This window comes from Crocuta crocuta, unplaced genomic scaffold (genome assembly GCF_008692635.1).
Source record: "Crocuta crocuta isolate KB4526 unplaced genomic scaffold, BGI_CrCroc_1.0 scaffold154, whole genome shotgun sequence".
NCBI classification, from domain to species: domain Eukaryota; kingdom Metazoa; phylum Chordata; class Mammalia; order Carnivora; family Hyaenidae; genus Crocuta; species Crocuta crocuta.
The window spans coordinates 13,648,238-13,675,781 of record NW_027530545.1 but is presented as its reverse complement, the minus strand read 5'-3'; the positions used below and the strand labels follow the sequence as shown (position 1 = coordinate 13,675,781).

The window sequence follows — 27,544 nt, the reverse complement described above, 5'->3', positions numbered from 1 at the left end:
AGCATATAAAAGATGTTAAAATCGCTAGAGATTTGACAAATGTAAATTAAAGCTGTTTTAAGATCTTACTCCATACCTACTAGAATTGCTAAAACTACTGATAGTATCCATTGCTGGAAACGATGTTGAGCAACTGGATCTCATATTGCTAGGAAAATTGTACAGACTTTGGAAAACAGTTTGGCAGGTTTTGTTGTTGTTGTTGGTGGTGGTGGTGGTCTGTTTTTTGTTTTTAAATAAAATCAAGCATAAATTTACTATGCAATTTACTCAGCAGTCATACTCCTGGGTATCTGTCTCAGAAAAATGAAAAGTTATGTTCATATGAAAACCTGTACACAGATGTTCATGGTAGCTTAACTTGCAATAGCCTCAAACTGAAAACCACTCAAAGGTTTATTTTACATGTGAAATGGTAACATGTGTTATAGCTTTACAATGGAATACTACTCAGCAATAGAAAGGAACTACCACCGACATGAATGGATATCGAGGGAATCACATTGAGTGGGGAAAAAAAGCCAATTTCAAAATTATTAACGGAATAATCTTCCATTTAGCAATATTCTTGAAGTCACAAAGAATAGTGATCAGAACAGATCAGTGCTTGCCAGAGGTAAGGGCCAGGGAAGGGTGTNAAAGTGGTGATGGATGTGTTCTGTATCCTGATTTTGATGATGGTTGTATTATATATATAATATATATCTATATGGAATTGTATATATGGAATTATGTGTGTGTGTATATATATACACAATTTCAAAGAACCCATACACTAAAAAAGTATGCATAGGAAATCTGAACAAGGTCCATAACTGAGTTAGTAATATTGTACCAAAATAAATTTCCTAGTTTTTGATAATTTACTATGGTCGTGTAAGATGCTATCATTAGAAGAAATAGGATGAATGGTTTATGGGAACTTTCTACTAATTTTTCAATGTTTAGATAACCAAAGTATTTCAAAATAAAAGTATTAAATACAATAGAAGATACTTTTAAATTTAATTATTTGCCTAAAATAGAGGCAAATTATTATAAAATTTAATGGGTTTTGTCCATTACCTTTTATTTCTTTTCCAATTTAGCTGTTACTATTTGTACATGTAGCTCATAAAACATTATGAAATGGAAGTTCCATTTTCTTTCTTACTATTACACTGGGGATACATAAAATAAAAATATAATAATGAGCAAAGTAAATTTATCAAATAGCCATCTTTTATTTCTTATATAATATTTTATTTTCAAGTTCTTTTCAGGCTATATTATTTTAAAACATAGCTGACAGGAGTGATAAAGTCATTTCACTTGGAAGGGCTAGCTTGGCACTACCAAAATCAACCATATCAATGGACACAATTTTCTATTGGAACTCTTATGTTTTTTTTTTTTTTTAATCTCTGACATTTCTACTCATTGTTTTAATTTTTTAAATGTTTTTGATTTATTTCTGAGGGACAGAGAGAGAAAGAGATAGCATGGGCAGGGGAAGGTCAGAGAGAGAGGGAGAGACAGAATCTGAAACAGGCCCCAGGCTCTGAGCTAGCTGTCAGCACAGAGCCCCATGCGAGGCTTGAACCCATGAACTGTGAGATCATGACTGAGCTGAAGTCAGACACTTAACCGGCTGAGCCATCCAGGGCGCCTCCTACCCATTGTTTTAAGCAAAGGCATCGGCAACTTCTTTCTACACTACTCTTTCTGGGATGTTTGTAAAGCAAACAGCCAGAGAAGACAAAGACAATGGTCTCCTTCTGCAGCAGGGGGCAGGTATGTTGCCTGACCAGAATAATAAAGATAATCCATCTCTCCAGAATAAAGGTGGAACCAGTGGCTAACTGTGGCTTTATAAAATTGGCGGTTTCCTAAACTCAGAGTTGTTCAGTTATAATACAAACTTACTATGCGGATATCATCCACTTGGGTTCACCTTTACATTATTTTCATAAAACTTAGAGGAACCTATGCTGTGATGATAAACTTCTCTGTGACCTAGAACAACTTAAGTTGTTGGCTTGTGAATATGATAAAATCCCAGGGAAAGGGGTTTGAGGGTTATAGGGCATTATATATAGACTTTAGAAATTCCAGGATTTCTTCCTGACAGTTTCTCAGCACGTGTCTTTCTTTACCCTATAGTGACAACCCCAGACCCATCTGAATGTCTATAGTCTCTGGATGGCAGCCTGTTCTGAATGAGAATTAGCACATTAAAACTTAATTATGCTTATAGTTTATAAATATGTTTTGGTCCCTTTTTCATTTGCCTCTTCCAGACAAAGCTCTGGAAGAAATAGATGACGAGACAGAAAAAAGAAGATGAAGTTATAGCAACCTCAGACTTTGTGGAGCTGGACTAAGAGCAAAAATCCTGTACTTGGAGGAGAGATAAGCTTTGACTACGGGAGGTATGGGGAAGGAAGGGACATTAATGATCTTTCAGAACTGCCCCTACAGGCTTTCTCCAAAATATAAACACCCTTGTGCTGCTCTTTATCTTTTCAATGATGTTTGAAAAGGAGAGGAACCAATTTGAGCATGGAACTCATGCTGCCTGCAGTCCTATAATAAAGTACTTTATCTTTGACCCAAAGTCTTTTCAAGATCTAGGAAGCTCTGCAGGCAAACTTGGCTTGCAAATAGGATAACATCTCACATTATTTGCAGTTTTGACAGAAACGGAAAATAAATAAAGAGGACCTAGTTTATTTATATTCTGGTTTTCCAAATCTGAAAATATAAATAGGTATAAAAATAATAATACTGGTTTCTGGATGATTTAAACAGTTTGTATAGATGGTTTATCACTGAAGTTCACAAAATGCATTCATAATAATATATCTGATGTCTCACCATGCATCCTCTTGGCTTCTGATCCTTGTGGAATCTATGGTGTACAGTTAAAACTGAGCTTTGCTTTTCCAAATATTGACAACACTTCACCTTGAGCAAAGTAAATCTTGTTCAGTAGGCATGCATAAGCCTAGGAAACTGACACACTAAGGGCGATACTCAACCAATAGAGAAAGGGAATTTGTCATGATCTACACTCAGGTAGACTGTTCTCTCAAGTATTCCACATGCTTCTCAGAAAGTTCTAAGGAGAATGAAGCCATAGTTCACCACAGTTGTCACAGTAACATGCTTCATATTGCCTTTATCTCCCATCTGTACGAGTCCTCACCCCACACTCTTGCTTCCAAAAATAACCATTTAAAAGCCTACATAAACACAAAAACTTGTCTGAAGCTCTTCTTTTGAGAATTACCTAATTTAATACAAAGGACACAGTTCATTTCACAATAGATATGTTTAGGCTGCATATTTATAAGCTCTCCTTCTCTGTTTAAGCAAATTCACATATTTCCATATTTCCATAAAATGAAATTAAAGGTTTATATTACAAGGTATAGTTTGAAGTTAATTTTATAAAATGAATGAAAACTCCTCAACCTGGTAATAATGTTTTGCATTGCAAGATGATTCTACTGACTGATTACTATTTGGATATATGGCAGTTTCTAAATTTACATTGGGAGCCATTAGGAAGATGTCTGTACAAAATTAGGCTACAACTCCTGGTCTGGCACTAACTAAAAATCAATACACTCTGCAGAAGATTATTACATCTTGGACTTGTCCAATATTAAATATTTGGAGATACTCCAAAGAAAACATTGAAACTTTTGATGCTACTTAGTGTTTTTGTAGGAAATCTACATTAGACCTGATAAGAAACAATGTAGAGAAGAGCATTAATCTGAATTGTATACATAAGATACTGAATTCCGTTCCACTTGTGTCATGAGTTGGATGGCATTTAGAGAACTCGTAATGTGTGAGAGAATCAGTGATTACAAGGAAGCAAAAGGTGGAGACGGAAGTTAGAAGAGCGAACAGCATCTTACAGGGAAGTTAATGGCCCTGTGATGATCTATGGCAAACCTGGAAGAACTAAGAGTTTTGTGGAATTTTGTTGCTCTTTTTCTTAATTAGTATCGGGTTTGGGAATACAACTCAATTCCCCAATGTTCCCCAGTTTTCATCTATATCCATCAATGGTCATATTAGACAGGCTAAACTGATGAATAGTAAACACTAGCTCACACACATGTATCAGTCTCCAGATAACAAAGCACTTTAAGTTCCCATATTTAATTCTCATTTTCCTACTAAGGATGAATGAAACAGGCAAAATCATTCACATTTTACAGATGCTGCTTTTGAATGTCAGATGATGATTATTCATAGTTTAGTAAAATAAGTAGTAGGATACTAAGCTAGAACTCTACCCTAGGAATTCTAACTCAAATTGTAGGCTTTTTTCTCTTTGTAGTCCTTATGATAATGATTACTTTGGGGCATATTTCTTTTTGTGATAGTAACAAACAGATTTTGCTGAAATCCAGATTTGGAGATGCAGCTTTAAATCCCCCATAGCCTCATTAGAGAGAAAATAAGCTTTGGAATTTGGAGGACACAGAGAGATTCTAAGAAAGAATAAGGCAATTGGAAATATAGTAGTAGCTCACCCAGATTTCTTTTACTGATTACTTTTATGTTTTCCTACCCAACCACTAAGACTAGTTACTATTATTTCCTTATTTCTATCTGAACCACTATTTCAATGGCTCAGTGTTTTAATCATCTCATTCTTGCTTTAAGTCACCACACTTCATCTGATCTTTCCATTCTTCCCAAGAACCAGTGTCTCAACAAACTCAAAAATAGTGGTAATGAAATTTGTTCACTGATTTGTGAGTTCTGATTTTTAAACAAGTTATGCTGAAAGATGGGAAAATGAATAAGAACAATTAAGTAAATGTAGCCAGAGAGCTCCAATCCCTGGTATACTTCAGAAAAATCACAGAACTTAGGAATTGAAAGGAAACCTTACAAATCATCAGTTTTGTAATCAAGGTTACCTGAATCCAGTACTTGAACCCAAATCTTGTGACTTAGGCCAGCGCTCTTCCCAATATATTATACCTTCTACATCACCAACTCTCTTGTTTTTCTTTTTTACTTTTTGGTTGTATTTGCTCTGTTAACTCTTCAATGGTGAAATATTGATAGCATTAATTACATGTTCATATTATTGTAAATATGATAAGTTCACTAATCCCCATGGAATATCATGATTACAAATAATATCAGCTAATAATTTTTTATCTATTAGATATACATGTATCTCCTACAAGCTCACAATATCCATGATTAACAAATTGATTATTCACTTATTATTCTGTTCATCTGGGAAGTGCATCATCATTCTCTATCAATAGGATATGAAATTGTGTCACTAATAATTTTAAGTATAATTGAACCATTAGGAAAACGGGATTTATCAAACAATACAAGATAGACATTAACTACGGGGAACAGACACACTTGGTATATGACCAATACAGTCATGTAGGTGTTAATTCAGCTCCAATTTTTAAAAAATCTGTTTTTTTTCTGGGTGCTTTTATTGTTTATTTGATGCCCCATATTAGTGAACTAAAGTTAATAATATATATGGTAAATTACTATCACTTTAGAAGCATTCATTTGATTTTTACAATAATCTTTGATAGAAAAATCATCAAAAATTTAAAAAAATGGAAATTTTCAGGGATTATACTCGATCTTAGCCAAAAGGCCAAGAAGCGATGAAATTTTCAGGAATTAAAACATATTTTCCATTCAGCCAATAAGGAGCAATGCTGGGATTCAAATCTAAGTCTGTTGGATTTTAGAGCACATTTTTATAACTATGATGTAACTACTTTACCATGTTTTAGATGATTCTTATTTTAGAAATAAAGCTAAAATATAACTATAATAATGTATAATGGTTTTCGGACAACAAGCTACTTAAAGAGAAGTGCTGGAAATCAGACTTCTGGAAGTCTAAAACAGAACTTAAAATGAAAAATGACAAATAATATTATAGCATAGTTTATCTATAGAGAAAGTGATATGGCATACTTTCATTTGGGTGGGCTAGTCTATGTGTCAACAATTGCCACTAAAAATAAATGTCTGATTCAGCATCCTATTTTACCAGAAGTTATCTGACAGCTTGCATCTATTGTAAATGATGTGCATTAAAACAAGATTGCTCTCCATCTGCTAGAAGTGAGGCAGTGGTTTCTATTATAACTATGTTTAGAAAGAAAATGAGTCAGTTACCTATAGTAGTGAAGTGCACCGTGTAAGACTGAACTATTAAACAATCATATTCAATCACTATTGAAATTTAAAATCCTGAACTACCAAATTATAGATAGATTTTTGCAGTTCAGACTGTCAAAAGAGAAAAGGACTTGAGAGAAAGTAATTACAATAAGTAACTGCAATAATAACAATCATGTTTGTTATAAAAATAGCAACTTTTATCTGTATAGACTTCATTTAGCAGAGTTGCTTCTGCTTAAATTTATTACTAATCAGGAACACTACAGCAAGATTTTCTGGGTTCAAAACCTGACTTCATCAGTTAATAACTGTGTGACATGCAGCAAGTGGTTTTCCTACTTCAGTCTCCTGAATCTGTATAATGGATATAATAAATAATGAATATCTCATAGGCTTTTATGAAGACCAAATAAATGATACAAGCAAATAGCTTATAAAATAGCATGACATAGTAAATGCATGATAGAGTAAATTAGTAATCATAACAGACATAGTGCTCACTGGCATTTTGTTATAAGTACCCTTAGTAGTGCAAAGTTGGTTGGAAAAGATAGAGCATATGTAGGTAAATAATAGAAAAAAAAATCTTCTGATTAGTAATTAATCTTGAAATTTTTGTGTTTTCCCCTTCATTTAAAATCAATGGTGTTTCTCCAAAACTACACCAATGGCTTCTATTGCACAGTTTTCCAGGATAGACACAAATAACTGAAGTAACTGAGCACAATTGCACTATCACTAATCCTGCACTGCATGGGACAGTAGCCTGCAGGAAAAGACCTTATAAGGACAATAGCAGTAGAATTATTGTTATTATATATTAAAAGAGAAATTGTTCTTTCTAAAGACAAAAGTTTGAGATGTCATCACTTGATGTACCAAAATTGATAACAGGAAACAAGTTCAAAATCAACCAGGTTCAAATGTGGAAGTGGACACAGATTGGCACAGAAAAAGATACCACTTCTTCTCCCTCCCTCCCCCTCCAATATAATCAAAATCTAAACAGACAGAAACTGTTCCTTACCTAGGTTATTAACATTATATCCATCATGGAATTTGGTTCCCAATTATGCAAACTCTTAATTATAGACTACCTATATATCACTTGGGAATATGTTTATATACTCCTATTCCTATCAAATGGTATGTAGCAAAACCTATTCTGTGGTGTGGATTTAAATCTTTTCTTCTATAATTGTGATATCTTTTTAAAAAATGTTGTTTTTTTCTTATGAAGAGTTAGGAGTAAACCCCACCATCCTGATATGGTAGATATGATAATGAGGCATAAGTTATTTCTGAATTTAAAAAGCTACCTTTGGGGGGCAATCAAGCCACGAAACCTAGAAAATGACACCTGATGAAGGATTTCTAACGCATCGGTGGGTCAGCTAGTCCTTAGTTATAACCAAAATGTAGCTCTCCTTACTCTGCTTTCTCTAATAATCCCTCCTCATGTGATTTTTCCCTTACTGTTTGCGTTGCCAGCCAGTCTCACACTGAACTTTAACTGTGTGGAGAAAGCAGTTATGGATCCATTGTCCTCTCAATTTCTAAAGCTATTTCCTTCTCAAACTGTGACTTGAATGGTGAGAAAAGTTCAGAGGAACTACTTTCTACTCCACAAGAAATGTTAGTACTTACCTACTTCCTTTTTCTCAGCTCCTAGGAGCTCTTTTATGTTTAAAATCAAGAGTTAAATACTCCCTTCAAATGCCAGCACATTAACAATGGATGACTATGCATGGGGAAATCAAGCCCATCATTACTTTGAGGGTAAGGGGAAGATTTGTCCTTGTAAGTTATACATTTAGGAAAACAATTCAACCACTCTTTAATTGTGGCCCTGTGGCCTTATAAGAGTTAATGATGCTTTCTAAAGGTACTTCTTTTCTGTTTAGGAAATAACTATGGCAAGTAGATTTGGGCTCATCCAGAATTCATAGCCTAGTGATGTACAGAGAGCTCAGAAGGTGTTTTTTGGAATTTGCACCTGAGTGAAATGTGGAATTCTTAGGTATCAACACTATTGAAGATAGATACAATTATTCTGAAATGAGTCACCTATTTCCTGATGGAGTCACAATTATAATCACATAATCACTCACAAATAGTTTCTATTTTCTTCCTTTTCCAAAAAGTAAACAGGTTTTATTTTTAGAGCATTAGGTTTATAGAAAATTGAGTAGCTATAGTGTCCATACATCTCCTTTCTTCCTAACTCGTGGTTTCTCCTATTGTTAACATCTCACATTAGTGTGTTACCCTTGTTACAATTAATGAAACAATATTACTCATTGCTATTAACTGAAGTCCATAGTTTACATTAGGGTTCACTCTTGTGTTGTACAGTTAATTATTTGGGTTTGGCAAATATATAATGACATGTGCTCACATTACAGTATCATATGGGATAGTTTCACTGCCCTAAAAATGATATTTATTCCACCTGTTCATCCCCCTCTAATCCCCTGCCCCAACCTCTATCAAGCACTGATCTTTCTGCTCTCTTTGTATATTCTTTTTCTTTTTCAGAATGCCATATAGTTACTTTCTTTCAGAAGAAATTCTGTGTGTCATTTCTATTCATCTTCATGAAACTAACGGATATGCAAATTTATAGGTGCCTATGTTAAGATATAAAATTACCACACTGCAAATTCCGAAGTGCCATTTTCCTCAGGGCTGATTATCCAGTCTTGTGCATGAATGGTAGTATACCAGAAACCCCTACATACTTCATCTTAACCCCCATCCTCCCAGCTTAAAGCTGACTTATGGGTATCGTATAGTGGATTAAGACTGCACATTGCTTGAGTCTGAACCCTGATTGCAACACTTACTCGCTTTTTTACTATGGACAAGTAATTTACCTTCCTCAAGTCTCATATGCAAAAGAAGATAGAGGTATTAAGTACATCACAAGATACCCTGAAATGAAATTGATCAAAAGAAAAAAAAAGAAATTGATCAGTGTAGAGGGAGTGCTGAGAATAAGGACTGGCCAAAGTAAACAGTCAGTAACACTGTTGATATTAATCTCTTTCTTTCTCTGTCGCTCAAAAAAAAAAAAAAAAAAAAAAAAAAGGACCCCTATCAGAACTGAAACTTCACATTCTGATGTAGCATACAACACAAAGAAAATAAGGTAGATAATACAAAACTAGTTAATTGACTCTACTTCTCCTTTTGTAACAGTAGAAGAGTTTAGTCTTTAGGTAAATGATGATAGAGTGACTTGAAGCTGGGGGACTTAAGACCATCTGTGAAAACATGCTCAATAAAATCATCTCCATTATTGCTCAGATGGGCACAACATATGAATTCCATGTGATATAGTCATCAATCTAAGCAAGACAAAGGGGCAGAGCATGGCACTCTATAAAGTATTGCATAATCATTTGTCTCAGATAGTTTATATATGGTCCTACATTATGAACACTAAGAATATTATAATGAAAAATATATGATGTAAATATCTTTCCATTTCAAATCTTTAATAAAACTACCTCCCAGAAAATGTCATAGCTCAGATACAAGTTTTGAAAAATATTAATTACAGTTGTTTTAGGAAGAGATTTTGATCCTTTAAATTTTATAATATTCTTGGCTAAAGTAAATATTCCTTTTCCATTTGGGAAAAATGGGATTTGGTTTTAATCACAATCAGATGTTAGCTATTAATCCTATAAATTACAAAACAAAGANGACTAAGCCACCCAGGCGCCCCTAGTTTATTTATTTATTTTGAGAGAGAGAGAGTGAGCATGAGTGGGAGAAGGGCAGAGAGAGGAAGAGAGAATCCCAAGAAGGCTCCATGCTGAGAGCATGTGGGGCTTGAATTCACAAAGTGTGACATCATGACCTGAGCTGAAACCAAGAGCTGGACACCTAACTGGACCAAACCACCCAGATGTCCCTAAAATTATTTTTTTCAATCATGAAATTTTAATTTGTCTGATAAGTGGAATCTGACATATTAAATAACTCTACAAAAGTTAAAAAAAATAAAAACCAGGCATGGCTTAAACATATTTTCTCTACTAAGCAACCTCAAATGTATGTATTATTAGTCTGCTTATCTTATTGAGGTACTTGTCTTTGAAGAATAGAAATATACACAGATCCAAAGAGTAAGAGCATTTAAGGAAGGCAAAGTTTCCAGGAGCTAGTTCTATTTCTAACTACAAATTTCCTTATCTTCAATCATCTAAACCTATGTTTGTCTTATTTATTGATAAGTCACTATAGATCTATAGTCACTATAGATCACTAAAGCATCTTTCCCTGTTGAATAAACCAGGACTTTATCTGTAAATTTAGCATGCTTCAGCATGAGGAAAAAAACAAAAACAAAAACAAAAACAAACAAACAAACAAAAAAACATGCTTGGTAGTGACAGTTTGAATAATTGCCTTGTTCAATTATCACAGGTATTATTGATGCAGCGTTCACAGTCATTGTTGTCATCATCATCAACATCATCATCATCATCACCTCCATAATCATCCTTATCTAGTGCTTGCAGTGTTTTGATAAAGAACATCAAAATATCCATCATGAAGAACATCATGTGGTCTCAAGTACAGTAATTTGCATTCCACAGTAAATATTCCCATGGCACTCAATCAATACATCTATCTCTCCCATTCTCAGTGAAATTATGTTTTGCTTCTTCCAGTTCTTTTCCTAACAGAAACTTGATTATATTCAGAGAGCCATCATTCCCAATGACCTTCCACACGCCCTCCCTCACCACTACCAAAGTCCACATGACTGGGAGTATTTGAATACACTTCCAGATTTTCTGGTGGACTCTGATTAATACAAAGCCAAACAATACAAGGTATTTCCCCAGCAACTGAGACACCTCCAGGTGTGAGAAAGCAAACTTAGTTAGCCCATTCAAACTGAAATAATGGAATTATAGTCCATATTAAAGGGTCAGGGTTCTTTCTTTCTCTTTCCTCTCTCTTTATCTCTTTCTCACTTTTTTTCCTGCATGGGAATAGTAGGCAATTTTCCTCAGTTGCTAGTGGCAGCAAACTTATGACCAAGGGGGAAAAGGATGTAGCTGTGGATGGCAGAGCAAAGACATAGAAGGGATATGGCTCCTAAATATGTCAATGAGGCATCAATCCAACCAAGCCTAGATCTAGTCAAGCTTGCTCTTCTTTGGCCTTCCTCTAAGTAAGAAAATGAATTAACATCATTTAAGCCAGTTAGAGTTAGTTTTTTATTTTTTTTAGTGTTTAAAGTATTATAAAACACACTGACCATTATTATACTATATTCACACTGTTTTAATTGTCTTTTCTTTCTCATACTTCTAGTGTTATGCCCACAAATAATCCATTATGTCTTCCACTCTCAGATTGAATTTTTGCAAACATTATTTATTCAAAGTATGTTCCAAAACAAACAAGCAAATCTATGGGCTGGTACTAGTAATGAGACCTTAAGAAGAATAGAAGAATTGAAGAATTGAAGAATAGAAATAGAAGAATAATTATCATTCAAATGTCTGAAAAGAGTAGGAAATAGAGTTGGGAATGTTCATGGTGTTTCTAGCTTTTCCAGAGAAGAGGATATTTAGGTTCTAGGAATTTGGCACCAGTTATTAGAGAAATTGTCCCAACATGAAAATGCTTATTATATCATTTAGTGGCCAGGGAATAATGTACTTGTCTCTCTGATTATATGTTTGCCAAAGCAAACTTTTAATAGATTATTTGGATTTGTGAATGTCTCAAGAGGTAATACAAACCTAATGAAAATGACTCATTCAAGGTTAAAATGATAAACCCAGGGGCGCCCGGGTGGCTTAGTCGGTTAAGCGTCCGACTTTCGCTCAGGTCGTGATCTCGCGGTTCGTGGGTTCGAGCCCCGCGTCGGGCTCTGTGCTGACTGCCAGCTCGGAGCCTGGAGCCTGTTTCAGTCTGTGACTCCCTCTCTCTCTGACCCTCCCCTGCTCACGCTGTCTCTCTCTCTCTCTCTCTCTCTCCTAGAAATAAATAAAAATATTAAAAAAAAATGATAAACCTGAATTCTAAGCATTCAGGAGAGCATAAAAAATGGAAAAATATTAATCCATTCAATATAAAATACCTTTTAGAAACTAAGGTTTTCACATGCTATCCTTAGCCACATGCTACATTCCTTGATTCCTTTGCATACAACTTGTCTATAGATATTCAACGTTTTCCCCCTTCAGCTACTTGAGAGCATAATATTCCAAGGCCCTATTAGATTTTAGGGCCACAAAATGGAAGGCACTTTGATCTCAGAATAACCACAGGGAGGAACTACCCACCAACCTCCAACACCCTCATCAGGTTCATATGAGTATGAAATATAATTTTATTGTATGATGTTATAATTTTGGAGTTTATAAAAGTAACTACAATTATCCTACTATAGTTGTTATGAGAGTACTGTATTGATATTCCTTCAAACTTCAGTGGATATCCTGTGAAAATTACACTGATCTTATGCAGACATTTTAATTAACACATTAAATTATATACACTTGAAGTATCTTTATCAAATTGAGTTCATAATACAAAAATGATTAAAAAATAAAACAATATTTTTGTTTTAACTTAAAAATGAGAGATCTTAGAAATTCAGAAGCTTTTTTTCTCTAGGAAAAATTATTTATTTTTAAAGTAATATAATTTATTTTCAAATTGGCTTACATACAATAGCAAGTGCTCATTCCAACAAGTGCCCTCACTCAATGCCTATCACCTATTTTTCCCTCTCCTCTACCCCTCCATCCACCTTCAGATTGTTGTCTGTATTTAAGAGTCTTGTGGTTTGCCTCCTTCCCTCTCTGTTTTAACTATTTTTTTCCTCTTCCCTTCCCCCATGGACTTCTATTAAGCTTCTCAAGATCCACATATGAGTGAAAACATATGATTATCTGTCTTTCTCTGATTGACTTATTTCACTCAGCATAATACCTTCCAGTACTATCCACGTTGCTGCAAATGGCATGATTTCATTCTTTCTCATTGTCAAGTAGTATTCCATTGTATATATAAACCATTCTTCTTTATCCATTCTTCAGGTGGTGGACATTTAGGCTCCTTCCATGATTTTGCTACTGTTGAAAGTCCTGCTATAAACATTGGGGTACATACGCCCTTATGCATCAGTACTCCTGTATCCCTTGGGTAAATTCCTAGTAGTGCTATTGCTGGGTCATAGGGTAGTTCTATTTGTAATTTTTTGAAGAAGCTCCACACTGTTTTCCAAAGGGGCTGCACCAGTTTGAATTCCCACCAACAGTGAAAGAGGGTTCCCGTTTCTCCATCTCCTTGCCAGCATCTATAGTTTCCTGATTTGTTCATTTTAGCCACTCTGACCAGTGTGAGGTGGTATCTCAGTGTGGTTTTGATTTGTATTTCTCTGATAATGAATGATGTTGATCATCCTTTCATGAGTTTGTTGGCCATCTGGAGGTCTTCTTTGGAAAAGTGTCTATTCATGTCTTCTGCCCATTTCTTCACTGGATTATTTGTTTTTCAGGTGTGGAGTTTAGTAAGTTCTTTATAGATTTTGGATACTAGTGCTTTGTCTGATATGTCATTTGGATATATCTTTTTTCCATTCTGTTGGTTGTCTTCTAGTTTTGTTGATTGTTTCCTTTGCAGTGCAGAAGCTCTTTATCTTGATGAGGTCCCAATAGTTCATTTTTGCTTTTAATTCCCTTGCAGGTGCTTTTTAAAATCACTGTAAGTTCCAAACACTTTAGACATATTCCGCATTAAGTTTACAGGATGAATTAATTATTTAACTATTAGTTAGACTTCCAAATCTAAATTCCATTTTTAGAACCAGGCTGAAAGCTTCCAGAAAGTAGGACTATTTTCTTTTTATGTGTTGGTTTTTAATCTCATTTTAATCACACTAAACCAGATATAGGATGTAATTATAGAGATTTACTAATAGTTTGGTTGCTGATAATGTTACTATAACCTATATTCAATCATTATGAAGAACAATAACAAATCATTTGTTTTTTTTTTTCTCAAAAAACATTAAATTACTTTAAGATGACATAGGAACATATTTTATGAGCAGTTGTTTATCTAAGCACAAGTTTTTATGCCATGGTTTTTCGAGTGTTACTGAGAAATTATTGGCATATATGATTATAAAGTTTTAAATTATGCAGTGTGATAGTTTGATTTACATATATTGTAAAATGTTACCACATAGATGCAGCTTACATCTACCTATCTTCTCATATAGATACAATTTAAAAAAACAAAGAAAAGAAAAAAAGGAAAATCATTTTTTCCTTGTGATGAGAACTCACAGAATTTACTCCCTTAAGAATTTTCCTATGTCTCATACAGCAGTGTTGTACATTACATCCTCAGTACTTATTTATAACTGGAAGTTTGTATCTTTTGACCATCTTCCTTCAATTCTCTCATCTTCCAACATCTACCACTGGTAATCGCAAATCTGATCTCTTTTCCTGTGAGTCTGTTTTTTGTCTTTTGTTTAGATGTCATGTATGAATGAGCTCATACAGTACCTATGTTTCATTGTCTGACTTATTTCACTTGGCATAATGTCTTCAAAGTCCTTCCATATTGTCACAAATGGTATGGGTTCCTTTTTTTTTCCTTTAATGGTTGAATAATATTTCTGTGTGTGTGTGTGTGTGTGTGTGTGTGTGCGTGCACCATTGAGCACACACTTGAATGTGTGTATCACAAATTCTTTGGACAAAAATGCAATGATACATTGCTAGACACTTAGGATCTTTAGATGATGTCATGGCTATTATAAATAATGTTGTTATGAACATGGAGGTGCAGATATCTTTTTGAGTTAATGTTTTTGTTTCCTTCGATGCATTCCTGGAAATGGAATTACTGTATTATGTGGTAATTATATTTTTAATTTTTGAGTATCTTTTATACTGACTTACATAATGGCTGTTTCAATTTATATTCCCTGTATCCAATTTAAATGCACAAAGGCTCACTTTACTTCACATCTATGCCAGCATTCACTATTTCTTGTCTTTTTATGATGGCCATTCTAATAGGCATAAGGTGATCCCTCGTTGTGCTATTAATTTGCATTTTCTGAATAACTAATGCTATTGAGCAACTTTTTATGTACCTGTTGGCCTTCATATAACTTCTTTGGAGTGTCTATGCATATCTTTACCCCATTTTTTAATGGAGTTGATTTCTTTTCACTACTGGGTTGTATGAGTTATTTATATAATTTGGATATTAATCCTTACCTTCTTATCAGAAACATAGTTTGCAAAATTTTTTCCCATCCCATGTGTTGCCTTTTCAATTTGTTGATTTTTTTTTTTTTTTTTTTGCATGCAGAAGCTTTTTGTTTTGGTAGAGTCCCACTGGGTGGTTTGTTCATTAATCTATTTATTTATTCAGTTACCTGTGTTTTAGATGTCATATTCAAAAATTAATTCCCAGTACCTATGTCAAAGAGCTTTATTCCTGTTTTCTTCTAAGAGTTTCATGTGTTCAAGTCTTACACTTAAATCTTTTACCCATTTCAACCTAAGTTTTGTGAGTGGTGTGGGATATGTCTGGTTTCCTTGTTTTACATATGAATATTCAATTATCCCAGCACAAAGTACGAAGAGACTGTCTTTTTTCCATTGAGTATTCTTGGCTCTGTTGTCAAATATTAGTTGACCAAATATGTTTGGGTTTATTTCTGGGCTTTCAATTCCGTTCCACTGGTCTATTTATCTATTTTAATGTCAGTACTGTACTATTTTGATGGCTATAGATTTATAGTATACCTCATAATCAGGCAGTGCGATGTCTCCTGTCTAAACACAATTTTTACAAGTGGTTACAGAGACAATTACCTCACTTAAACTAATGGAAAACTAGATAGCCTCTACATTTGACTTCTTCCTTTTTATGATTAAACAAAATCTTGAGTAAACACTATTTGACACTGTAAAACATCCAACTTGACCCTAAAGCTATGCCAATTTCTCCCTAGTCAAACCACTGTGAACCTGCCTGAAGGGGAAATATCAATTTTGAATCAATATGCTGCAAGGCTCAGCAGTTAAGCAGAACAAAATATAACTCCGCATAAAAACTGACGGTTATTTTCTTTTTTAAAAATTCTTCTTCTTTTTTTTTTAGTAGAATATGATTATATGGCCTACAGTAAAATCTTGAATTGATGTTATATATGAAAGAGTGGTAGTGTACAGGGGAATGGCGTCAGGTACTTATTTTATTGTTTTTAATTTATGTCCTTTCCCTTGTGGTGTTTACAAACCAAGATTCACTGTTTTTTTTTAATAGCATTTCTGCCTGATTCATATTTATCTCGTAAACTTCCAATAAATTACTGCTTAGTATTTTGTTTGTTGTTTAGAATGTATGTTTTTTTGTAAACTATAATAACTATATCTTCTGTTTATAATATTTGATATTTAGTGCATAATTCTGTTATAGTCCATGCTCCATTAGAGAATATATATCATTATCTTTCATGCCCTCATTTTACTTGAGCCATATAGGAAATCTGTCCATATATTTTCAAAAGTAATACCATTGGCTAATATCTACTTCTTGTTTTCACACAATTCTAGGTAAGAAGCAATTAGAAAGAATTTTAAACTACTTGGAAATATAAAATTATTCTTTTCTAAAAATGGCATAGACTATTCTAGTATGCAAACTATTTTCCGGCAGAGAGTACAAAAACTTTCATGTCACCAGAGAATTGTTTTATAAGTGAAACAATAAGTTACTTAATGCTACCCCAGCAGCTTAGAATATTCACACAGATTGCAAAAGGATTGGAGAACCTGAATAAAAGCTACCATCAGTTTCTTAAAGTATATCATTAAAGATAAAAATAGATATACTAGTACTGTTACCCAGATAACTTCCAACCTAATCTCTTCTTTGTATCATATAAAATGTTACTGGAAAAAAAATGTCATTTGCCTTGAAAAGAGATAAGAAAAATATTCCTTGAAGTGAGTTTGAATGGCCTTGGCTAAAAGGAAATGGAAGTGTTCTCCTAGAAAAGGGAATAAACAATTGGAATAAAGTATTTGTCCATATTCCAAACAAGTTAAGGTAAGTACAAAGAGACCCCCTCAGTGCCTGGAAAAGTAAAGAAAATTCAAAGAACTATACACAATAGAGAACTATTATATGACAGAGGTTTTAGTAGATGATGTTGGTTCTTAGTCCATTTTTCTTTATCCATCTTTGCTTGGTCCTAATTTCACTCTTTCACATGTTAATGGTAAAAAAAAAAAAAAAAAAAATGGCTTCTGTTGTCCCATTCAGAGAGGCATCTGTCCCATTTCCAACCAAGAAGACATGAAAGTGTGTCTGCTTTGGACCACATCTACACCCAAGGGAATAAAAAAATGCCTTTTGTTTTCTTTTTTCTTTTGAATGAAGTATCATATTTCTATACAGGGTCCCTAGAACATCAATAGCCATCTTATGATGACAAGAGAATTAGCCTGAAAACCATGCATTAACAATCATCATACTAACATCACACTAACATCACAAAGAGAAGTGGACCCAGGACCTTAAAGATATTATAGACCCACCAAAATAATCAACTCAAAAACCATTCTATATTTAGATTTTAAAGAGAAATAATAACTTTCTTCATATTATTTTCCCTATTCCTTTACTTGAGTGGTCAGTGTTAATCAGAGTGATAATTCAAAGAAATCTCTTTTATAGACAGTGGTTTAAAGACTAGGAAGATACTAAATATAATTACTGGAAATAGATCTATGAATTCAGTAATTTGGAGATAAGTTTAACAAACATTGAAAACTTATAGAATAAAAAAGAGAGAGGCAACAGCAAAGAGGGCAAATAGAGATGTAGAATGTTTTGCATTATTTTGAGTTATCTGTATTATTATGCATAATGTGAGCTAAGAGCACAGTGAAAGTTGAGTCAATATGGGTTAAGTTTCCAGTAAAGGCTTCGACGAACATAAACCACTCCAAATTACTCTTCCTTATTCCCAGGGTAACCACAATATAACTTGTATCTGAAGGAGACAGTGATTAAAGCAATGCTGTATATGAACTTCCACTTGCAGAAAGATTTGGAGAGGAATTTGGAGAGTTTTACCCTAGACAAAATAAATTAATAAGAATAATTTGAGGCATATATAAAACAGCTAATATATTTACATCCCTGAGTGAGCCTTTGAACAACTAACTTCACTCAAAGTAATGCAGACTATGAAACACAAACTTGCATATTCATGTTGTCTTGCCTAATCACATCAGCAACTCTTGAAAGGAACTTTGGATTGAAAAGTGGCTAAGTAACTCACCTGAAGAACCTTGCAAAGTGGACAATTTAGACAGATGCCTATTGTTCAGATAATTCTCTATGAATCTAAATGTTATCAAAGAGTGTTGGACTCAGAGAAGGTAGTAGTGATGTAAATAGAACGTCAGCATATACCTATTTAGATTGATTATGAACAGATAAAAAATTAAAATAGAGCTAATATTACAATGGATATTCACTTGACCTTGTTGTTAAGATAAGAAAACACATTAAGAAACTTTGAATTCAAGGGGCACTTGAGTGGCTCAGTCAGTTAAGCATGTGATTCTTGGTTTCAGCTCAGGTCATGATCACATGGTTAGTGGGTTTGAGTTCTGCATCGGGCTCTGCACTGACAGCATGGAGACTGCTTGAGAGTTTCTCTCTTTCTCTCTCTCTCTCTCTCTGCCCCTTCCCTGCTCACTCATGTTCTCTCTCAAAATAAATAAATAATCATTAAAAAAAGAAGAAAGAAACTTTAAGTTTAGGATCTTCAAGAGGAATTTTAAAGCAAGTCAAAACAAAAGTCAATAGAATGATTGTTGTAGCTATTGAAGTATCTTCATTCTAGGAGTTTTCTTCTAATAAAGAGAAATATGCAAAAAGATTCTGAGGGAAACTAAGTTCATATCATTTTAAAATATTTTTTTTTTATTTATTTCTAGGAGAGAGAGAGAGACAGCGTGAGCAGGGGAGGGTCAGAGAAAGGGAGACACAGACTCTGAAACAGGCTCCAGGCTCTGAGCTGGCAGTCAGCACAGAGCCCGATGCGGGGCTCGAATCCACGAACCGCGAGATCATGACCTAAGTGAAAGTCGGACGCTCAACCGACTAAGCCACCCAGGTGCCCCCATATCATTTTAAAGAAACCCATTTTTGTGGGTATGTATAGAGAGTAGTTCTTCCTCAAAAAAGTTAGGACTCATAATTTGCAACTTTCAAAATGTGAATATAAATGTCAGAAGATTAGGGGCAACTGGAATTGCAGACAAGTTATATGACCCATCCAGATTGACATTTCCATGAGGACAAGATCATAGAGTGGCATGTCTTTAGATGCTTCCTAATCTTCAAACCCATAGCAAATTCCAAATCATCTAAATCCTCAAACTAATAGACAGTTAATTGTAGGGGTGAAATCTATAGATTTAATTTACCAACAGTGCAGACTGAGGGGATTAACAGCCAAAGGTGGGGATCCTGGTAGGTGATGGGAAAAAGTGTATTAACTATTCAAATGCTGTCAATCACTCCTGTGTGCACTCAGCTTCAAGACTTTCTCCTCCTAGCAGTTGGTCTGTTCTTATAGAGAACAAAGATCGATACACTTTTTCCTCATTTTACACATGAGGTCATGGATTCACACATAAATCCTACAAATCACTCTGCCATTCATTCTCTACAAGTCAAAAGTCCATCCTAGATAGAAAAATGGTATACATTATACATAGGAAATATTCAATTCCTGCTGTTCCTCATGACAGAGGAGACATCCCCTGTCCTTCAGGTTACCCGTCTCATATAACTCTAAGTTTGAGTTTTATACATGGTATCACACATCCCCCAAAATAGATTTTTCCCAAATTCTCAATTCCAACTTCATTACCATCACTAGAAGTGAAAGTTAAAGGTAGAGCGAAATAAAAGATTTGTTTTTCAATGTAGCTTTTGAAGATGTAAGGCAAATCTCCCTCAATTTCTACTGCTATTAAGGTCAAGCTCTAAGAATCGAGTTTGACTTTTAATATATTTCAATGTTTTCAGAAGTTACAAGAAATGTGCCAAAGATATATCACTCAGTTCATACACTGAGTAAAAGGTAGGAGGAATTTCACTGGTGGCACATATCCCCTTTAGTAGGTCATGCACAAATGTTTTAGCTTTGCCTATTCAAATTACTCTGGAGCAGGCCCAGAAGTAAAAGCTAAAGTAAAAACTGACTGTTCCTTTCCTAGGCAGCATCATATTAATCCTAGCCAAACTTCTGATAATATAAGAAAAGTAGAACATATTTGAAAGTGTTCTATTCTAAACAGGCCTATATCTATAAAAGAGCAAAACTCTGCTTTCTCTGATTTCTGCAATTCATGATTAAAAAACTGCTAGAGACACAGAACAAACTCAAATGAAAAATTCCAAAGAACCTATTGTGATAAATGATACATGACAAAATTACACTTAAACAGTTACTAGGCCCAAAGGAATCCTACAGAGAATAAGTGCAAACAATATGGGGGTTTTCCACTCCTAATTCCTTTGATAAAAATGACAAAATATGATTCTTTCATGTAATGACAGAGAGAAACAGGAAGCTTGAGAATATAAAATATGTTGCTGTTCAGAAAGAGAGATGGTGTTCACATACATTATATTAGAGATTGACAGTCTTATTTACAAAGGGTCTCTGCATCTTTGTTTTTAAGAATAGGGGAAGATAAGTTGGTAGAATGAGGGGAGAAACACAATAGCTTCACCTCTTAACATTTTTGCCAGATAAGACTGTCTAAAGGCTAATTTGAAATTCGGTTAGCAAGTCCAGGGAAAAACGTGCAAGCAAATATATTTCCAAAGAGAATTCCAAAAGAGTGTTGTTAGCACATTTGTAAGTTTCCAATTCTTTCTTACTACTCTTATCCAACAACCCAAACAGATCAGTTTAAATACAACTTCTTTTACTAATGTCTTTTGAAGCATCACTGCAGTCAGATTGAGTCAAGTAACCATCTGCTGCAAATACAAATAGAGCTCATTCAAGAATTATATTACACAGCCTTTCCAGCAAAGTTCTTACGTGCAAGCTGTTCTTGTCAAAATCAGAACCATTGTGATGATGCATCTTAATATTCAATCAGACTTTAAGTAAAGAGTGACAAAAGTCCACATATGGATGACAGCTGTTTCTTCAGTAAATATTTTCCCATTTATTGAATGGAGGCTTATGGCAGTTTAGGATATGTTCCATCAGACATTTCAGCCTGAACTGCTTGGGGACGATTAAAACACTAACAAGGATAAAATTTCAGTTTTCAGATCTTTGCTACAACTTACATCAGAAAAAAAACAACAGCTCCTCCAATTAAAATCGTACACTATGTCAGTAATGTGAGAGTATCCTTGCCTAGTACTCACTGGTGAAATAACTGAATTTATGGGACTCTATGTAGTTTTTGCTCCTCCCACTCAATAATAGTACCACAGCATCTGTAAAATTGAAGCATAATTTCTATATTGATTTTCTAATCATATAAACAAAGTTAATGGGAATTTAAACATGTATGACTATATTTGACAAATTGTGAAATATTTAAAAAGATTAATAATCCTATTAGCTAAAAGAAGGGCAGAGAAGACATCTTTTTAACCAACAAAGTGGCTTGCAAAGTTAGAAAGTAAAAAAAAGGAAAAAAAAGTGAGGATGAATTCTGAGGAAGAATTCACTAACTCCGTAATTATATAATATTTACATATCAGTAGTTGGAGGGGGTAAAGGTGGTTTCAGCTAACAAAGATGACCTTAATATTTTAGTAGTGCCCATGAACACACATCATATACCTTTTATAAATCCCAAATGTGTTGGACATAAGTTCGTTAATAGTACACCTTTCAAGTAGTATTTCTAAAACTTGCTAACTACAAGGTCTACTGCTAAGGGGACTTAAAGTTCTCCTCTCTTTAACCTAAAACTGTCCTGAGGCTCTTGTCTGAAATTCTGAAGAGGGTGACAGGTTGTTTTTATCTCAGGTTAGGCCAGCATTCTTAATATGTTAAGGAATTTGTATTTCCCAGGTTCTGCGTGGTAAAATTATAGCCCTTCTTTTCTCCTTGCAACGCAGTGGTTAACATCAACACTTAAAAATACTTTTGAGCCTGCAGTCTTACATTCCACAGCTCCTGTCAGACACTGATCTATTATACATTTTTTGGATCTATTATTTTTAATGGAAACTATTTCATATCAAACATCATAAAACAGAAGTTCTTACCCTGCTATTGGATCTACAGCTATTGCCTTAGGATTATGAAGCTCCAGGTCAATCAGGGTGACACACACAGACCCGTTGTAAGTACAAACAAAGATCCGGTCACTGACATGGTCCACAAAATAGAGATTTCTGGTAAGCCAGTCAATCGCCATTTGTTGCACATCTGAAAAAAACACATAAGAAAAACACACACATTGCATTACAGGTGCAAATTTAGTATCATAACCCAAAGAGTATGCAAGCCTGCCCAAACCATCACAGAAAGCATTTCAAAAGTATAGGTAGTTTCATGATAAAAAAACAAAACAAAACAAAAAAAAACAACCAAGAAAACCCTACAAAGATAATATCTTGCTAGGCCAAAATAGGTGATTTAATTACTCTATAACGTAATGACTACCCTTTGATATCATTCTTCTTCCTATCTAAGGACTGAGAATGATCTAAACAAATGGACAAGTGAATTGTAAATCCCAAAATATAACTATTTACAGTAAAATCTATCTCCCAGTTTTCTCATTTATACAAAATAGTTCATTCAACCCAATGTGAAAATTGGTCCAATGACAGAGCTAAACTCTTTAGTAGTAAGAGGAATAAACTTTTTATGAATCTAACGTAAATTCATATTATCAGATCCTCTTCCATTAAAGAAAAAAAAGAAAAAGAGAGGTGGGAAAGGTGGAAAAGTGGATCTGTAAGATCTCTGTTTACAAACAATACCCAAAACTTAGAAATTAAGCAAAAGGAGTGGTAATATGTTTCTCAGTGGCAGGCATTTGCATAATAAAACAGGTCTGCTCAAATATTAATTTTCTACAAATGTTATTCAATAGTACCCTCTGTGAAGAAGGAAATATTCTACATCCATGTTGTCCAATAAAGTAGCCATTAGTCAAATGTGTCTAATGAACACTTAAAATGCGGCTAGTGTGACTGGGAAAATAAATCTGTGGTATATTTCATTTTAATTCACTCAAATTTAAATTTAAAACTTTAGGTAGGTAAGTAGTTAGTGGCTACAAGGAATAGAGAAGCTCTAGGAGAATGTGTCTGAGTTTGACTTGAATATTTTCTATTTGATCAGATCTATATGCTGTGAAATTTCATGCTAATTTATGAATATTTATCTTGTAGAAAAGATAAACCCAATGGGTATGGTTGTACTTCCCTGTGGGGCATTAACCATTATTATACTTATCTACAAATTTTATTTATATATATTTTTTCTTTAAAATGCATGTAATTACCCAATTCTGCTAATGCTCTTAGATCAGCAATACTGGGCTGGTTACCTCAATAATTCCATAAATAAGTTTCTGGTTTATATTTATTCTTGAATTTTATGACAGTCATGTTTTTATCTATTAGAAATTATACTTTGATACCTTCTTGTTCACACTTACTATGGATCTCTGACTCATTGATGAAGTAGAGTTTCCTTCTGCAATCTGAACCTAAACATTCTTCCTACTCTATGCTTCAAAATGCTTCCTTAGTAACATGCTGTTTCGGTGAATGATACCCTTTCAACAGAAAGACTAATACAAAAAAGTATGTCATTATTGTCACCTGTAATGGTATATTGTCAAAGGAAGGTATAGCCAAGTAGCAACTTTGTGGGAATTTCTATCATGCTTTACAAGAACAAGCAGAAAGTGGATATTGCAATTCATTGGACACACATTTTCAAGCTATCGATTACAGTTTCATTCCTGAATTGCACAGTCTTTATGGAAACATAACCACTTAAATGTTCCACAAACTACATGAAGCTTTTCTCAACCAGTTCAGCAATGAGGATTTTTAAAAAGCTGAACTATTTCTCTGTCTCCAGAAATCTGGAAGTGGATGCTTTGTTTGTTTTTATTCTTTTTACATTATTATATCAACTAGAGCACAGTACCCACTGCTTCAAATGACATTTTAAATACCTGGGGTTCAGATAAAGTAGGTGTCAGAGTCCATTCAATGACCCATCTCTCATGCTAGGGATGCAGTTCGTTTAGTCTATGCAATTGTAATTTCAGACAAAAGAGCTGTGTGACAGCATTCACACACCTTTTTTCAACTCTGTATCATTACAGAAAGATTCTCTGCTACTGAAACAATAGGTATTGTTAACAACCATCCAAGTTTGAAGCAACAAGGTCTCAGGAAAGAACCTAATAATTAGCCAAACACTCAGCAATTGTGGGAATTGGCTGTGTTTCCTTTTCTTATATCTGAAGTTTCTGTCTAGTTTTAATGTAATCTTTTATTAAGATTGGAGACAATTAGACAAAATGTTCAAGCAAGCAAGCTGACAGATACATAGATAGATAAATAAATTTGGCTGGAATTATTTACACATTTCAGGAGACAGGTGAATTTTCTAGACAGTGGATGCAGTATTTCATCTTAATTTTGCTGAAATATAACCAAGATCATAGGAAATTGCTAAAGATAATTGCAGTCATTTTGTGACATTATGACAAAAAAATCCTAAATAATCAGTTTAGAGCCATAGTACTGTTACTAGAACAAAAACTTAAATATATTCCTATTATTATATTTTCTACTCCTAACATCCATTGACTCAGAATGTGACTGCATTGAAAGTTAAAGTATCCAATGGGATGATTAAATCAATGCAATTAAAGTGAATCCTAATCTAACCAGACCCTATACTTATAAAAAGAGATTATGACTTACAAAGAGAGATTCCAAGGATCCCTACACAGAGAATAGAGGTTATTTGCAAGCCAGAGAAAGGCCTCAGAGAAATCCAATCCTGTTGAGTCCTTGATCTGGAACCTCTAGTCTTCAGAATTGTGAGAAAACTATTTTCTATTGTTGGAGCCACATAGTCTGTGGCATTTTGTTATAGTACTCTAACAGAAGAACACTTACTTACACACTTAAATACTACATGGTATTATTTAATAGAGTAGTCCATGCCACAAAATTATTGAGAACAAAAAGTCAAAATCCTGTTAAGAAAAAAATATAAAGGAATGTCTATATATCCTTTCAATGTCATGCTGACCCATTGTCTAACAGGTACCTTCAAAAGATAGTTGATTTTCCTAATATAGCTATGTTTAACTTACAATTTAATATTGATTCAATCCAATCTCTATGAATTTAGATGTTAATTTGTACATTGATAAATTATAAATATTTTTTGCCCAATAGAAATGCAAATGGTTTCCATCAGGTAGTAACGATAGCCCCTTTTTATTGCCCAGTATGACATTAACTGGTTTTGTCCCTAACTTTACAAGTTTAAATTAGCTTGTTTTTATTTCATTGATTATAAACTCTTCAGTCTCTTCTCTGCTTTTTGAACCAGATTTACCATCCTTCTGGTTCTCTCATTAGTAAGCTAAAGGACTTCTTAAGATACATTACTATATACGGTATGAGTCATGTCTTTAACTCAGTGACCAAATTTTCCTCTTGATTTCTTTTTCACATTATGCACCATCTAGTCTTCGACTAGCCAGAGATAGAAAATGCAAATATCCACAAGAATGAGAAAGATAGCATAAATAGGCAAAACTTTTTGGAAGGAACTATGACAAAACTGGAAGATAGCCTGAAGTATACATTTACATAAAAAGGCAGGCTCAATTTCAGCTGATTGTTTTGACATAGAAATGTTTCAATATTTCAAAGGAGCCAAAAATATAGTGTATTGCTGCCTATAAGAAAGATCCACTTCAGAACTAAAAACACATTGACTGAAAGTGAAGGGATGGGTCCTTCTTAATAAAGACTCTAGAGAAAGTCGGGATAGAAGGAACCTACTTAAACATCATCAAAGCTATCTACGAGAAGCCTTCAGCTAACATCATGCTCACNCTGATGGATGTGGGGGGCGGGGGGGATGGGCATGGAGGAGGGCACTCGTGGGGATGAGCACTGGGTGTTATGTGGAAACTAATTTGACAATAAACTATTTGTAAAAAAAAAAGAAAAGAAAAGAAAAAAGAAAAAAGAAAGTGAAGGGATGGGAAAAGAGATTCCATGCAAATGGAAAGGATAGAAAGCTGAGGTAGCAATGTTTATATCAGACCAACTAGACTGTAAGACAAATGTTGCAACAAGAAACAAAGAAGGGCATACCATAATGATAAAGGGTAAATTCAACAAGAAGATGTAACACTTGTAAACATTTACACATACAACATAGAAACATCTAAATATGTAAAGCAAATATTGACAGAAACAAAGGGAATAATTTATAGAAATACAATAATAGTAGGGAACTTTTTTATTGTTGTTGTTGTTTTATATTTTACTTTTTTACATAGTTTATTGTCAAGTTGGTTTCCATATAACATCCTGTGCCCATCCCTACAAGTCCCCTCCTCCATGCCCATTACCCCCTTCCCCTCCCCTCACCCCCATCAGCCCTCAGTTTTTTCTCAGCATTCAAGAGTCTCTCATGTTTTGCCTCCCTCTCTCTCCCCCACTACTTTTCCCCTTTTTCTCCCTCATGGTCTTCTGTTATGTTCCTCCTAATTCTCCTATACATGCAAACATATGGTACCTGTCCTCACAGTCCACTTGCATCGCTGGATATCTAAACAGAAAATTAATGAGAAAACAGTATCCTGAACAACACATTAGACCAATGAATTTAACAATTCTCCATCCTAATACAGCAGAATACACATTATTCTCAAGTGTTCATGGAATATTTTACAGGAAAGATCACATGTTTTGCTACAGAATAAGTCTTGATAAATTTAAGAAGACTGAAATCATATCAAGTATCTTTTTTGACTGTAACAGTATATAATTAGAATTCAACAAAAGAAGAACATTAAGAAAGGAAAAGAAAACAAAACCGAAGAATAAAATAAACACATGGACACTGCACAGCAAGCCACTAGACAATCAATGTTTCAGTGAAGAAATAAAAGTAAAATTAAAAAAATATATATATCTGAGACAAATGAAAATGGAGACACAATTTTCCAAAACCTATGGGACACAGTAGAAGAACTTCTAAGAGGAAAGTTTA

At 34.2% G+C, this 27,544-nt stretch overlaps 1 protein-coding gene across 1 annotated transcript in view; it reads right to left on the bottom strand.

Moving 5' to 3' along the window:
* LRP1B (LDL receptor related protein 1B) overlaps nucleotides 1-27,544 on the bottom strand; it is a 1,854,983-nt gene that overhangs the window by 915,342 nt on the left and 912,097 nt on the right. The window contains exon 7 of the mRNA XM_077767810.1: nucleotides 22,531-22,693. Within this exon, the coding sequence (XP_077623936.1) occupies nucleotides 22,531-22,693 (163 nt within the window). The remainder of the gene's footprint in view (nucleotides 1-22,530; nucleotides 22,694-27,544) is intronic.